The sequence below is a fragment of the Nyctereutes procyonoides genome, unplaced genomic scaffold, assembly GCF_905146905.1.
Source record: "Nyctereutes procyonoides isolate TBG_1078 unplaced genomic scaffold, NYPRO_anot_genome, whole genome shotgun sequence".
NCBI lineage: Eukaryota > Metazoa > Chordata > Mammalia > Carnivora > Canidae > Nyctereutes > Nyctereutes procyonoides.
The window spans coordinates 35,286,243-35,302,851 of NW_026575047.1; the positions used below are offsets into that span (position 1 = coordinate 35,286,243).

Genomic DNA, 16,609 nt, shown 5'->3' on the forward strand with positions numbered 1-16,609 from the left:
GGTGAACAGCCACATTTAACTCTAGCTAAGGAGTTGCTGGAAAATCCCCGGCCCGGAGCTAATGAATGGCTCTTTTCTGGTCGGGTTTTGTTGACTTCAAAAACCTGTCCCAAGACTGGGATGGGCTGAGCCTGGTGATTTGGGTTTGGATAGGCAAACCTGGCATTTATTGAGGGAGCAAAAGGGAAGAGGCGGGCAGTCACAAGTTTGCCAAGAACGAAGGGTTATTATATCTCAGTCCTTCCTGTTTGGGGTTACAGTGAGGCCCAAACTCACCATCAGCATCGACACCAATGTGAACAGCACCATCCTGAATCTGGAAGACAATGTACAGTCATGGAAGCCTGGAGACACCCTGGTCGTTGCCAGTACTGATTACTCCATGTACCAGGCAGAGGAGTTCCTGGTGCTTCCCTGCAAAGCCTGTACCTCCAACCAGGTCAGAGTAGCAGGTAAGCCTTTCACCAGGCCCTCCCTGGGCTCAACGAATCTGTTGTCTGAAATCACAAGTCTGTATCAATCAGCTATTGTCACAATAATGCTGCATAACAAAACAGACCTCAAACTCTCACAACAAATACCGATTTCTTGCTTGTGCCCCTGTAGCTTGTCTAGAGTCCAGCTTCTCTAGACTGAGCTTGGTTCCAGGATGATGGCTGGGGTCAGGGAAGCTCCATGGGACTCATTCTTCTCAGGACACATTCTTCCTGTGGGGGAGGTGGAAAACTCCCAGAGGACTCCGGGCTCAGGACTAGCATGCTCTCACACTCACATCCCACTGGAGAAAGCAAGTAACGTGTTTAAGCTCAACATGAATGGGTGGGTCAGCCTATTCGTGCCATCAAGGTTGAGGAAAGGGAGTGAATATTTGTTAGACGACAATGCAATCTACCAGGAAATTTTATTTTATTTTATTTTTTATAAAGATTTTATTTATTTATTCATGACAGAGAGAGAGAGAGAGAGAGAGAGAGAGACAGGCAGAGGGAGAAGCAGGCTCTGTGCAGGGAGCCTGATGTGGGACTCGATCTGGGGTCTCCAGGATCACACCCTGGGCTGAAGGCAGCACTAAACCCCTGGGCCACTGGGGCTGCCCTAGCAGGAAATTTTAAATCTTTTCCTTCTATAGCTTTTGGATCTTCCTTTTTCTTCTAAATGTTGACTTTGTGGTGCTGCAATTTATATTATGTGAGGCTCCCAGAATCTCAGATTGTTAGGATTAAAAGTATAGTCCAGGTCAATTATTATTAGTGGAGAGAGTTATATACTCATGAGGGTTCTTTGGTTATAAGCAATGGACTCCAACCTGACTATTGTAAGCAAAAAAAGGAATTCACTGGAGGCCATCAAGCTCAGGGAAGTAATGCAAAAGCTGGACAGGTTATCTGCACCAGGACAAGGGAGTGGGGTCACTTTGGGGGTCTGGGTAGTGGGGGCAGCATCCTTAGGGCATTACTGTCCAGAAGTACCCTGCCAGGTCCCCAGGACCTAGTGTTCACATCACCTTCTGGGGAGAGAGCATCTGATTGGGCTGGAGGCTTGTGTGCTCACCCTCTGGCCGTACACCTTCCCTGGCATCTCTCTGGGTCTGCTGATGGGGAAAAGGTCCCTCCCCACTGAAAACTAGGGGGGAAAACAGACAGAAGAAAGAAGAGTGGGGATCCCTGGGTGGCTCAGCAGTTTGGCGCCTGCCTTCAGCCCAGGGCGTGATCCTGGAGTCCCGGGATCGAGTCCCACATTGGGCTCCCTGCATGGAGCCTGCTTCTCTTCTGTCTGTGTCTCTGCCTCTTTTTGTCTTTTATGAATAAATAAATAAAATCTTTAGAAAAAAAATAAAGAGAGAAGAGTGGCTCCTGGGCATCACAGCTCCCAGCTGCTGTAGGACCATGGCTCTTGGGGAAGCCTTAGAATTGAGGGCAGGAGGAGGAAGATGGATGGAGAAGCATAGTCCATGTATTCAAGTTATCCATTGCTTTGGAAATAAGACTACGAAAAGTCACACAATCTCTGTGGTGGGTGGGGAGGTGCTTGGGAAGGAAGGAGTCTGGGGGGTAAAGGTTTGAACCCCTGAACAATGGTAGGAGGTCCCAATCCCGCTGTCGGGGGCCATGGGCCAGGGAGTAGAGCCTGCGAGGGGAAGGCCCTGGGCATCTGGGGCAGAGCAGGGTTTGCTGAGTGTGGCTAGACACACATTTGCACCTTGACAAGGTAACACACGGTCTGCCTTTGTAATTAATCATTTGTTCTAACCCCTACTTTCTTTGAAAAAGGTTTGGGGATATTTTGCAATGAACACAAGTTCTGTGAAATCTCCATCTAGGGGGGAAAATGGGAAAGATAAGTGTCTACGTAATACATTGTGGCGAGAGGAGAATACATTCAACAACAAATGGGGGTGTGGAAGTTTGCAGAAGCTACTGAAATAGACCACATATTTGTCTCAGAGCTCCCTGGCAGCCAGAGCAGAGAAAGAAACTCCACAGATGACTTACTATTGTCCCATAAGAAGGAGGAGGCCAGAGGCCCACAGGGACGGCTTCCCCAGGCTCTGAGCTGCTGAGGGACTTGCTTGGCACAGGGACTGCAAGTATTTTGTACCCCCTCTCCCACCCCTCGCTTGTGCCTCTGGCCCTCCCAGATTATTTGGGACAGTCTGGCTTGGCCACATCTGCTTTTCCCTGGTTGGCCCTCAGGCATAGCTGCAGCATGTCTGCAGCAGCGCTAGAGAGCGACCCCCTCCTGGGCCTCCAGAAGGTGAGAAGACAGACAGTGAGACAGGCCTGCTCAGGGCCCTGGTGCTGGGGGAGGAAAGAAGTGAGGGAGATGCAGAGCCCCCCTGGGGACCCTCACACCCCCTTGGTGCAGCATGGCCTGTGTCTGCATCCCCCACAGCCCAGCACCCCTCCCTGCCCCTCACCCCACCCGGGAAAGTTAGGTTCAGAGTGGACCTGCCACTTTGCTCCAGGGCTTTGGGCACTTCCCTGAGAACAGTGCCGCCTGGTGGGCAGATCAGAAAAGCCCCAGGTGTGTGTGGGGGGTCTGTGTGTCTGTCTCCGCGAGGCTTACAGGGCTCCTTTGCAGCCCCAAGCCTGGCTCTCCAGCCCCCGCCTACACAAAGCAGGGGCTCCACCTGCCCCATCCTTTTCTGACGCTGTGCCTGCAACAGCAACGTCTCAGGTTCCCTCCTCCCCCAGGCTGGTGGCAGAGCAGGGGCCTGGCCTTCCCGGATCCACCCTCCTCGCTGCCCCCAAATTCCGGTAAACAGATCTTCATGCATATGAAGGATTTTTTGACAGAAAACAGATGGGGATGACCCGGTCATGAGAGGGTGTGAATCATCTAAGAGTATTTCAGGGTTTTGCCATTCATGGCGTGAACGCCCACATCCCGGACCTGGCAGTCCTGATCCTCCCAGACCTCCTCCACTTGCACTCCCACACTCCCACCAGCCCTGCACGCCCGCTGCCCCTGCACACGCACCTCGAGGTAATGCCGCTGGTAACCTGTGTGTTAGAACCACTGTCCTTCGTGTCCATGGTTGCCTAGGGCTTTGCAGAACCATCTTGCTTGCTCCTTGTGGTCACCTAACTAGGTGGCAGCTGCCTTTTCTGCAGGACACAGAGGAGGACGCTTAGGTGCAGGGCAATTAAATGTCCAGAGTCCTGCTCCCCAGCACAGTCGCCAGACACAGGAGGCTGTCCAAATTTAATCAAAACTAAGGTTTAGAAGTCTACTCCTTAGTCATCTGAGCCTGATTACAGGTACCCAGTAGCTGCAGGTGGCTGGTAGCTGGCATCCCAGAGTGCAGTAGAGCCTCTCAGTCACCCCAGAGGTCCTAGTGGGGTGATCTGGTGTAGACCAAGCAAGTCTGTGTGGTTGATCAGAGCCAGGATTCTAATTCCAGGCTCTGGGATCCAAGGCTACCCGTCCTCCCCCATTCTGTCCCCAGGGTCTCCACCCAAAGAGGACTGACCCATGTGAGGAACCTGGGAGCTCTGCGGCTAGACTGGCTCTCTGGGACCCTTTAGCAGAGCCCCTCCCCCAGACCCACGGGGCCTCGCTGTGCATGTGCATGTGTGTCTGTCCCTTCTACTGGAAGGCTCTTGATGGCATTCTTCTCTTGGCCCCTGAGTGCCCAGTTCGGGGCCTGCCCAATAGAGTGGTTTCAGGGTGTGGAGCCAGGAAGGTCAACGAATGGAGCCCCATGTGGGGCACCTGCACAGTCCCGCTGCTCCCTGGGCTTTCCCCACCCCTCGCCTGTGCCTGTGGGCCTCCCGGATTATTTGGGACAGTCTGGCTTGACCACATCTGCTTTTCCCTGGTTGGCCCTCATGCAGATGGGATGGGGTGCAGATGGGAATGGAGTGATGCTGTCACTCTCAGTTGGCCCCTTACACTCTGCTCATGGACCCCTGATAGAAACAGTCCCTCCATCTCACCAGGGGTTGCTCCCACACCCCGCATTTCTCCCACGGGACAGCCTGGAGGGGTGAGGCACTGGTGGGAGCCCTGGGCTCCCGACTTCCCTGAGGATAGTGCCAGGTGACAGCTGCATGTGGCCACATCGGCCACATGTGTCATTTTGGTCACAGCCCGTTGACAAGCATAGCTACCTTTGAGATACCTGCTATTAATGTCTCTATTTTATGGAAGGAGAGCCTGAGATTCAGGAAGTGTAAGTGACTATTCTGGGCCTCTCAGCCATCATCTGAGTCAGGATCCAACACAGCCTAGCTCCAGAGCCACGGCCCTTTGCAGCCATCCTCCTCCTTCCCCAGCCGCGTTCCAGAGGACTGCGGGTCCCTAGCCCTCCCCCTGAGCAGATGCCTCTGGTCAGCATTCTGACGACTCACTGTAGTTTAAGGGGACTGAGCCCTGAAATGCACCAGCTACAACATCCGGGGATGTGTGCCTGGGCGGGGAGGCCTCGTATCCCTGGGAACCCCTAGAAGGCACATGGAGGGTGGGGAAGACCGTGGTCACCGACAAGGAGCCATTGGAGCAGGATCTGGAAGGACAAAGCCATCTGCCGCCTTGACGAGGTAGAGAAGGCTGGCCCGGCTGGAGGGGCAGCGAGATAGAAGCTCTGAGATGTAAAGGAGCAAAAGCTGATTCAGGGAGAGCTGGGAACTCTGGTCTGGCTGCAGCATCAGTGGGTGTGGGAGTGAGGACACAAAAGCCCCCAGAGCATGGGGTCATGCCGTCTGTCCTGCAGGCTGGTTGACGGGAGCTGAGCCCCTCAGAGCTGCACAGTGAGCTCCCCTCCTGTATCTTTGGCCAGAAGGACTGAGCCTGTGCTCCCTCCACAAACTCTTCCATTAGATATTCAGCCCTTGGGAGGCTTTCCCTTTGGGAAGTGTGCTTTGTGCTGTGTCTCCCAGGACCTGGCTCCTCAGGTGCCTGACCCTTGCGTTCACTGGTTTCTGGGCACCTGTGAGCCGCTTCTAGGGCAGTGGCTGGCCATTGCTCCTTCCACCTCAGTGGAAGTGGAAGGTGGCTTTGCTCAGTTCAGAAAGCCTTTGAAGCTTTTCTGGGTGCTGCTGCTGTCCATCGGGGTGTCCGCTAGTTAGGAAAAAGTCTACATCCAGCTCACTCAGAGGTGCAAGGCCGGGCAGACCTGTGTGTATCGTTGCTGGACTTAGGGCGTTTAAGCCAGTGAGCAGGTGAGTCTCCTTCCCACCAGTGATCAGATGCTGCTCTGGGCACAGCTTTCTGCTGTGCATCTGGTGTGCTTGTGAGGGTCACAGAGCCGATGGGCAGGGGACCCCCCCGGGGATGGAAGGAGAGGCTGCCACACGGGCAGTCAGAGGGGGCCCTGCTTCTGGACCTTGACGCTGTGAAGCCCCGAGGCTCTGCGAGCTCTGTGAGCTGAGCTGGAAGCCACTGCCGTGTGTGCGCAAGAAAGTGAACCACAGCGTGCAGAGCGAACTTGTTCCAAACGCTCCTCCGGCCAGTGTCAGAATGTGGAAGGAACCAGAGTCCTGATGGCTCCCCCCACGGTGTCCGAGACTGACCCCTCTGGCAGGCGGTGACCTGGGGCATCAGAGATCTCCGGAGATGACAGTAAAGTACAGTGAATAGACTCTTTGTAAAGGGAACTTTCTTAATACTGGAGACCTTTTTTAAACAAGACTCTGTGATACACCAAATAAAGGCCCGACAGATGCCCAAGGGCTAATCCTACTGACCTGAGGATGCCACCTTGCATGGCAAAGGGACTCTGCAGGGGTGATTAAGTTGAGGCTCATTCGATGGGGGACTATCCTGGGTTCCTGGGGGACCCTAGTGTCATCACAAGGGTCCTTAGAGAGGACACAGGAAGGTCAGAGTCCGGGGAGAAGGCGACATGATGACCCAGCAGGCGTCGGAGTGATGTTTGTGGAGGGAGGAGGGAAAGGCTGCCAGCCAAGGAGCACCCGTGGCTGCTGGAATCTGATAATGGCCAGGACGGTTCTGCCCGAGCCTCTCGCAGGAACCAGCCCTGCCACACTGACCGCTGACCCCAGGACGCGACTGTGCACTGCCGGCCTCCAAGATGGGAACAAGAAATTTCTGTTGATTGACCACAGTCATTTTGTGACACTTTGAAGACAGCAGCCTTGGGGGAGGTGGTGGTGATGCCAAAGGGGTATCTTGTCAGCTTTGCCATGTGCAAGTTTCATGTCCTGAACTAACATGCTTCCAGAAACTGCCCTCTCCCTGAGCCTGTGGAATTCAAATAGCAACTCCCATAGGATGCGTGAAACAGCGGGCAGGGCAGGTCCCCGTTGGGGTGCTGCTCGGGTCCATCCCAGCCCCCGCCTTCATGTGTGGGGCCAGCTGTGTTGTGGGCTGACATGTGTGCCCCGTGGCTCAAGCCAGGGCCACAGGAAAGCCAGTTACAGGATTCGAGTGTGCACACAAGGTCGTGCTCTGTGACTGCGTCCTGGCACGGAGGAGAGAGCACCGCCAGCCAGGTCAGCCCTCCCAGTGACAAGCCGCATCCAGAGGCAGGCCAAGATCTCTTTATCCCACAAAAGCATCTGGGGACAGACTTGGGGCCATGAGACAGCTCCTAAGTTCCCAGCTCCTGCCACTGTGACCGTCACTGGGGTGCATTTGCTACTCGGGGAAGAGGAGGAGGAGGCTGGGGGGGAATCGAGTGGATTTGAGCAGACTGAGGAGGGAGGGGGGCAGGCACAGGTCACTGATTCAGGGGCTTGCAGTGGCCTGAAGGGGCCTGACATTAGCTACAAGGGCAGCTGAATTGGGATGAAAAGTCTTAATTTTTTAAGGATCGGAGGTCTGAATGAGCTTGGAAGCAGAACATAAAGAACCCACAGAAGGGAAGAGAAGTTCCTGGGTGGGGTCCAGGATTCTGAGACTATGGGAAGGGGTGAGGTCAGGGGTGCAGGGAAGAGAGCACCCTGTCCTCCCAGGCTGGCCTACCAGGACACCCACATTCCAATCCCAGGGAAGGATCATGAGCAGGGGCAACCACACGTGGCTTCTGCTCCTCCTGTGACCATAGCCTGCAGGGAGGCTGGCAAAGGTGGTTCTCCTAGGGGGGCATATGTTGAGCTAAAACACAGGAGACCCTAGTACCAGCAAGCTAAAGGGAGCACCAGTATTGGGGGATAAATAGCCATTTCTGTGTGAGCTTCAGATTTATGTTTGCATGGCTGTGAATCCTGGCTCTTCCTTCAGGCAAGGAATTTCATTTCTGGGCTTCATTCTTCTGTAACATGGGACTTAGCGGGGGTACAGGGACCACTGTGCACACCACGCACACAGGGCATGATGATACGTAAGCAGCAGCAGATTCCCAAGCCTCCCCACCTCTGCCCTAGGGAAGCCACTGTACCTGCACATCGGGGAGGAGATAGATGGTGTGGACATGCGGGCCGAGGTCGGGCTCCTGAGCCGGAACATCGTGGTGATGGGAGAGGTGGAGGACAGATGTTACCCCTACAGCAACCACATCTGCAACTTCTTTGACTTCGACACCTTTGGTGGCCACATCAAGGTATGGATCCTCCCGGCTGAGGCTGGCAATGTGGGAATCCTCCTGGAAGGGACTTTCTGGGAGATGGAGTCCTGCTGTCCCAGCTGTCCACCCCCGGCCATAAGACAGGGGACGGCCCTCCACTCCCCCGTCACATGCCCCCGGCACGCTGCACCCTCTGCCTTCGCAGCTTCCAATCCCCACCGTGGCTCTCGTTCCCTTTCTTCTGTTTCACCCCAATCGTTTCCCAGAAGAGCTGGCATTTCACTCACACAACATCATGCTTACAATAGATCCATGAAGTTACAGAATCGAGAGCAGGCAGGGGAGAGGCTCTGGAAGTCGCGGCGCTAAGGGTACTCGTGAGCTTGCCGGGGAGCTGGAGGCAAAGACGGAGACCCCATGCTGCGAGGCTCTGCTAGCATGATGAAAGGCAGCGGTTGCAGTCCGAGGGAGCGCAGCGTCTCCTACCATCCAGCTCACACATGAATCCTGTCTGCATCCCTGTCAAAGGAGCCGTTACCCGGCATATCGAATATCATGACACCCAAAGCTCTTGTGTGGCCTTTGCATTCAATGACTTAGGATCAAAGCTGATAGAATATTGCTGTGTGGAGATTTGCTGTAGTCGGGTGCTATCAGGATCAGACTTTCTGGTGACCTAAATGAATGAATGAGCAGAACCTAGAAAGCCCAGAGCAGAAGCCCTACTGGCAGGGCATTGTCACATTGGGTGGCTCCATAGTACACATGGGCTTGTAGCATCCCCAGCCCTCGCTCATTCAATGCCAGAAGGGCTCCCCAGCAATCAGAGCCTCCAAAAGCACTTGCACGTGTTCCTGGTCAGGCTCTGGGGCTGAGGGGGCCAGGGCTTATGGGACCGTCCTTAGTGGAGAGATTTGCCAGAGAGACCAGAGAGACTAGAGCCTGTTTCCAATTCTGAGAGTGGTCCCTGAGCCATCAGAGTACCCCTTCCCACTGTGCCCAAACTCAGCCTCAGGATGCCCCTTCCAGAGTGGCATTCCAGTTGACACCTGCTTTGGGGAGGAATATTAGTGTGTCCCTAAGAATCGCCCTACTCCATCAGCAGTAGGCTGAGCCCAGCTTCTGGAGTGTAGACATCCACTGTGGTGCATGATGGCTCACACTCGCCACCAGGGTCACAGGCTGTGGAGATTCCTGGCTCAGCATCCTGGGCCTTCCACCAGCAGGGGCCACAGACCGTGGGCCAGGGCACAGGCTCCTTCTGTCTCACGGCCACCCTCATCCTGGATTTCTAACCTCCAGCGGTGGGCCTCATGCTAGCTTTATCCCAGCTTATCTGGGGGTTGCCCCTTCCTCATGACACTCAGCGACTGAGGAGGGAGGGAGGTAAGTGGAGGCAAGGCCTGGCTGTTGTATGGTCGCTCCTCGGTTTTCGGGCCCAAGCAGTTTGCTTCCAGGTAGACCCCTTGTGTTATTCACAGCATTTTGGTGTCCGTGGGCCTTACGCCACCTGCAGAGCATGTGTTGGATCCGCTGTGTGGCTGAGGCAGGGACCAGCGAGGCACTTTGCATGCTTGGGATGTGGCACTGGTGGGGAAATGGGGGGCACCTCACTGACCCTTCTGATCCCCGCACCCCCTTCTAGTTCGCACTGGGCTTTAAGGCGGCACACCTGGAAGGCGTTGAGCTGAAGCACATGGGGCAGCAGCTGGTGGGGCAGTACCCCATCCACTTCCACCTGGCAGGCGATGTGGACGCCAAGGGAGGCTACGATCCACCCACCTACGTCCGGGAGCTCTCCATCCACCACACGTTTTCTCGCTGTGTCACCGTGCACGGCTCCAATGGCTTGCTGGTAAGCACCTCCCTCCCTTCCCTCCCTCCCTCCCTGGGAAGCAGAGGGTCCATTGCTCCCCATCCTCAGGTCCCCTTCCTCCAAAACGTTGGCGCTGAGATGGATGTTGGGTCAAGATATTTAGTCCAAGGCCACTGGGGGTTGAGCCATCCTTAGCCTGGAGTGATGAATGCTGTCAGTTCAGAGCAGGTCTCCAGCTGAAGAGGAAAGAGAAAGAAAGGTGTGTCTTTGCCAATGGGCACTGAGTGGCAGAGGTGGTGAGCTGGCCTGGTCACTGGGGCTCCCGCTCCCTCTGCACCTCTTTAGAATGTTGGGCAGCCAAGCATCTTCCATGGCTGCATGGCTAGACAGACCTGTGAGCACAGACAAGGGGTCATGCTGAGACTCCGTGCCGTGGACTCTGTCCCAGCCAGCAGTGGCCACAAGGGGCCTTTTCTCCCATGGCACCGAGCATCCTTCAGAGCGAACACTGCTGGGAGGAACGGCTCCATTAGCAACGTGAATATGTGCCAGAAGCTGGATTGGCACAGTTGATTTGTATACTACATTGATTCTTTTTATTTGTTTTATTTAAAAGATTTTATTTATTTATTCATGAGAGACACAGAGAGAGACACAGGCAGAGGGAGAAGCAGGCTCCATGCAGGGAACCTGATGTGGGACTTGTTCCCTGCACCCTGGGATCATGATCTGAGCCGAAGGCAGATGCACAATCACTGAGCCACCCGGGTGCCCTGATTCTTCTTTAAATGAACTAAACTTATGGGGCACCTGGGTGGCTCAGTGGCTGAGTGTCTGACTCTTGACTTTGGCTCAGGTCATGATCTCAGGGTCACGGCATCAAGCTCTGCATCAGGCTCTGTGCTTGGCGGGGAGTCTGCTGGAGATTCTCCCTCTCGACCCCGCCCCTCTCTTCCCACTCCCCCCCACCTTTGTGCTCTCTCACTCTCTCTCTAAAATAAATAAATAAATAAATGAACTGAACTTATATCCTCTAGAAACTTAAGCAACCGGACATTACAAGCTGACACTCTGCAAGCTGAAAAATCCAGATTGTGTTTTGTTTGGCTTATAAAGTGTTTACAGAAACATTCGATCATTTTGACACTAAACTGATAATTTTACATTGAACCAGCTTTTCTTTAAAGAGACTAAACCTATATCCTCTATGAACTTCAAAACCGGATGTCACAAAATGGCACCCCGCGGGCTGAGCCCAGTGACAAGACGTGTTTGGTTTGGCTTATGTGGTGTTTAAAGAAACATCTGAAGTAGGCTTCGTTATTTAAAAGTTAAGAGATTTCACATAGAAATCTGGATTCTTGGCTTCTCTGGAAAAGTGGTCTGAGTGGGCAGGTCAGACCCACACTCCTGCATGGCACAAGGGCCTGGAGCAGGGCTGAGTCCTCAGGCTCCCCCCAACCCCGTGCCCACTGCTCCCTACTATGTTACTGCAATGTAGTCCTCAGCTTGCTGCCTGTGGGCCACCGTGGGCCCCTGAGCGTGTGACCCTGTTCACAACCAGACACAGTGGAGTTGGATGAGGCCTGGTTTTGTGTTGCTGGTGAAGCCACGGCCAGTTCTCTCCCGCAGCTCATCTTGTGTTGCGTGCCGTGCCTGCACCACCCACTAAACATCGAAGGAGAGAACGGGCTTTGGGGCCCAGTCTGGAAGTGCTTGGGGTCAAGAGCTTGGTCCACAGGTTATGAGTTGTGGCGCCTTGGACAAATAACTTGACATCCCTAAACCTCCATTCTCTCTCGGCCAAGTGGGGAAATCACACCAAACCCAGAGGTGCAGGTGCCCCAAGGTCGCCCAAGGCTGGAGCCCTGCCCGCCAGTTCATGCGGAAGCCTTGACCAGGAACCAGGGCTGATTCTCCCTGGCAGGTGGCAGGAGGCTCTGGTGGGAGTGGTTGCTGAACGTGGGATTTTTTTTTCTGGCGCAAGGGAGAGGAAAGGAGAATGTATTCTTGCTGAGGCAGAAAGACAATAGGATTTGAGATAAGTAGAGAATGTCAGGAATGAAGTACTAGACACAGAGGGAGCTCGGGCCCTGGAGCCTGGCCTTCCATCTGGCTCCTGCCCTGTACCAGGAGTGTGACCTGGGCCTGTCATTTTACCTCTCCGTGCCTCTGTTTCCTCTCCTATAAAACAGAGAAGATGGCAGTGTCTATTCTGCATGGTTGTTAGAAGGAGTGAGTGAGCCAAGGATGTGGAAAGTGTGGCACGTGTGTGCCACATTGGTCCTGCGTGCTGCAAGGGGCATGACAAGCAGCTCTGGTCCTTGTTTAGTTAGAATATAAGAATGAGAAGGCTTTGGCCACTTTGGTCACAGTGCACCTCCCTGAGAGCCGTGAGCCAGGTCCCAACCGGAGGAATGGGTTCACGTCGGGGAAGCAGGGCAAGAGGCATTGAGGGGTGGGACAGAGGCCTGGCTGGGCAGCAGTAGGAGCCCGCGGCTGGGTGGGGAAGTGGCGGGGAGAGCCTGAGAGCCAGCACAGGCCAGGAGCTGCTAGATGGGCCAGTTGCACACACAGTCGAGAGAGATTTTTTTTTTAATTTATGCTATATATATTATGCCACAATTTTATTATTTTTTTTAATTTTTATTTATTTATGATAGTCACACACAGAGAGAGAGAGAGAGGCAGAGACATAGGCAGAGGGAGAAACAGGCTCCATGCACCGGGAGCCTGACGTGGGATTCGATCGCGCCCTGGGCCAAAGGCAGGCGCCAAACCGCTGTGCCACCCAGGGATCCCGAGAGAGATTTTTTTGAGCCATAGACTTTGACAACCTCTTGGAACCAGAAGACCCTTGTGGTCCTGCATGCTGGGGCCATTCTTCTGTCCAGCCCCAAGGGATGCCCGCCACCAGACTGGGAGGGAGCACCCATCAGCTCCCTGGGTGCTGTCTGGACACCAGGCAGTGCACTTGCCTTGCAAGGCCTCGCCGGGGTGCCAGCTGCAGCCTGACCCCAGTCGCCACATGGGGCTCCTGCTGCACTCAGCTAGGGCCTGTGCTGGGGAGCCAAGCTGGTGGGTTAGGATCTGGAGCCCACAGACCTGTGTGGCCCTTCCAAGGTGACAGCACACTGGCATGGCTTAGAATCTGGATGAAGTGCAGGCCTCTGCTTCCCTGAGCCAAAGAAGCAGCAGGATAATGGAGTGCATTCTGTGTCCTTCCCCAAGAGCCACACCCCTGGGCAGGAGCTGGGGTCTGGGATTGGTGCCACACCCTGTAAGGGCTGCACCACGGAGGCAGGGAGCTCCGAGTTCAGAAGAGCTGCCTCAGAAGCTGGACTCTCTCCATCAGTATTTTACATTTGCTCCCTTCGTTCTGGCTTGCGGACTTTATCAGTGGCTGGGGCTGTGTTTGAAAAGATTTTTTTAGCTGACGGGATGAAAGGAGACCAAATACAGACGGAGGCTTTATTCTAATTTAGAATGCAGAGGCCACTCTGTAGCATCGTGGATGCCTTTACCCTAATGCCACCCCAGATCTGGACATGCCTGACACCCAGATGGGAGAACACTGGCTCATGGGGAAGAGGGGCTCCGAAGTGTGCAGAGCCAGGAGGTGCCTTCGAGCTGATCCCATATGTCCTGGGCAGCCCTCGATACATGGTTTCTCCCTCTACCACCTACAGAACACACTCTGGTACTCAGAGAACAGCCTCCCTCATCCCCGCACCCCCACCCCAGGTTGCCCACCTGCACTCCTTCCCATTCTTTGCCACCTGCTTCTGGAAAGGGCGGTCTGAACCTGACATTCCTGCCAACACCTGCTTCTCACTCCCCTCTTAACTGACGGAAATGCCAGCCTCTCAACCTCTGCTCCCCCTGAGCCCAAATGATGCTTAGTCACCACTACCCACACCACGAGCTCCTGCTTGGCAAACCCACCTCCCCCTTCTCCCGGGACTCCTTGCTCACTCAGAAGCAGTTACCACCAGCATCCCCAAAACCACGAGGTCGAGAACAGAGTCCTACCAGCCTGTGTTCCAATGTTGCCAGTATGGACTTGGGGGCTGATCCAAATTTTCTGAGACTCGGTTTCCCACTGTGTAGAGTGAGGATGAGGACACAACCCATTGCAAAGGCTTTGGAGGACGATGAAGCCAGAGAACACAAGTGGCACACTTAGCATTGGTAGAGGGCATAGCATTATCACTGGGCCTCTCTGTGTACCTGTGCTGAGTAAGCCTCCTGCTTCCATGAGATAGTAGTGGGATCCCACCAGCACCCCCAACACACACACACACACACACACACACACACACACACACACACAGAGTAGACCTAGATTTCAGCACACACAGTGTACGTGTCCTCCCATCTCGCCACAGAAATGCACCGTGCGTGCTAGCAAAGTCAAGGCTGGCAGTAAAGCCACGCTGAATACTGATTTCCTAGTGACGCCGAGACCCATTTAACCAGAGAGCCCCCTTCACATGACTGTGCCATCCTGCACTTAGTGTCCTACGGAACAGTTTGGGAGATGCCTCTTGTGATACTGACACCAGTGGTGGTGTTTCCTTTGAAACTGGTGGTCCTCATCGAAGCTGCTGGATGCCAGCAGATGTGGGGTGAAGCTGGCCCTCAAAGGAAAGGTCCACTGCGCGTTACCTCCAGGCAGGACCGTGGGGGCCTATGGCGGGGCTCCTTGATTCCTGAAGCCGCTCTCATTTCTCTTTCCCACCTGAACCCAAATGAGGGACCCAGATGGTGGTTCTTGATCTCCCCAGAAGTTCCCCAGGCCAGGGGTTCTGCTAGTGGATCGTATTGGGGAAGGGATGCTCTGGGGAAGAGGAAGGACACATTATCCATCAGCCCCGCTATCCTGCCTCCCTTCCCACTGGCACCCCTCCTCTGGGGGGGATGGGGGTGCTGCCTCCGGGGCTCTGTCCTTCCTGACGATGGGGAGGGCTGCCCGGTTCTCTGCTGCCTGTCCCGGCCTCTGTGGGCCGTCCAGACACTCGCTGAGACTCTGTGACATGAGTTACTGCCTGCACCGGGGCTCTTTTCTTCAGTGGCTCAACACACAAAATAAGTGGTGAAGCCTGGAAGTTATACTCTTTCTTCCCATATGATTGTATTGGATGTCAAGTTTCTCACTGATATGAGTTGAATCACACACACACACACACACACACACACACACACACACACACACCCAAAGGCAGAATCAGGCAGGGCTGATTTCTGCTCGTATTTGCTCTTAAATAGCATTTTCTTCTGTTGTACGTGCGTCAATTTGCACAGAACACTCTACTTCACACTGTTTCCCCTGCTTCATTACTAACAGCACCCCTCTTTGCTCTCAGAAAAAAATGTGCTGGTGCAGATGGTAAATTAAGTGGTCGTTTTTGTTGAAGCGGTCCCTGAGGGCTGACAAATTTCCTCCTTCGAAATTTCCTACCCAGACCCCACCTAACAATAGCTGGAGACTTAAAAGAGCTTTTAGGAATCACTTTAGGACTGCTGACCATCAAGAGGGGTGATGTGCACAAGGAGGAAGGGAAGGACATGATTCATACAAGAGAACAGGCAGGTGGTGGTGGGCAGAGGGGCTTGCACATGCTTCAGGTTAGCTCACCCGGGGACTTGGCAGCCACTGTGCATGGGCCAGAACCTACCGATTTTTCTGTCTGTCTGTCTGTCTGAAGCTGTATCATGGTGTAAATATTTAGTTCTGGGAGATGTCCTAAGGCAGAACGATCGCAGACCTAAGAGCCAGAAGACGTTAGGAGGCATCTGTCATCCAAGACACACCGGGATGGGGGTGGGAGGCCTGGTTCTGAGCATGGCTCCACCTCGAGGTTTGCAAACACCCTGGGACACCCCGCGCCCTTTCTCTGGGTGTCAGTGTCTCCCCTGTGAGTGGAGGCGTGGAGCTTGCTTGGAGATGTCCCTCCAGCTCCTGCAACCCTGCTTCCTCCCTGCTTATCTCTCCAGGCTGTTTATAACCAGCATTCAGAGCTCCCTGGGACGAAAGGAAGCTGTCCCACTGGATGACCTTGGTGTTCACCAAACTCTTAGGGATTGAGTAGGACTCAAGATCACACCCTTGCCAATGACCAAAGACTAGGGAGGGATGTTGAGGGAACAGGGTGGCTTGTGTGTTTGGATCCTCCCTTTTGGAGTGAATGGACACAATTTGAAAGCTGGGGTCCCAGCCCTGGCTTCTTGAACATGTGGGCTGTGTGACCTTGGGCAAATTACTTGACTTCCCTGAGTCTTGGTTTCCTTAGCTCTAAAAACAAAACAAACACCAAAAACAATTAATATAGAATTGTGTGAGATTTCAGCGAGATTGGAAGGACGTGGAGGGTCTAGGTTCTGGATGCTTCCAGAGCCTGACTACCTGGAAGGTAGAGAGGCAGGCTTTGTCATATAAAAGACTCCATAGGGAATTGGGGAGTTTCCCCAAGATTTGTGTACCCCTACCAGAAGCAGTTTTGTCACCAGTGGTTGTCACACCGAGGAGATGCTGTTGGTGTGGAGTGAGGGCAAAAGCCAGGGAGGCCACTAAACATCCTACAAGGTACAGGACAGCCCCTTGAAGAGTTAATGGTACTGAAGCGGGGACAGCGTCTGGGTGTTTCAGGGCCTGGCAGGCTGGTAGGTGCTTAGTAGGTGCGTGTCAAACTGATGCCATAGGGGAGCAGGAGATTTTCTTACTAGGTGACACCAGTGGGCTATCGGGCCCCAGGGTGGGGATGAGGATGGGAGATCTCAGTTAAGAGAAATGAGGCATTTCTTACCATCCTCAAGTGTTCTGC

At 54.2% G+C, this 16,609-nt stretch overlaps 1 protein-coding gene across 3 annotated transcripts in view; it reads left to right on the forward strand.

Annotated features, from left to right (window-relative positions):
• Positions 1-16,609, forward strand: part of CEMIP (cell migration inducing hyaluronidase 1) — a 139,181-nt gene that overhangs the window by 96,440 nt on the left and 26,132 nt on the right. For all 3 annotated transcript variants that reach the window (XM_055326858.1, XM_055326859.1, XM_055326860.1), the window contains exons 12-14: positions 261-452; positions 7,830-8,005; positions 9,615-9,824. In XM_055326858.1, the coding sequence (XP_055182833.1) occupies positions 261-452; positions 7,830-8,005; positions 9,615-9,824 (578 nt within the window). The remainder of the gene's footprint in view (positions 1-260; positions 453-7,829; positions 8,006-9,614; positions 9,825-16,609) is intronic.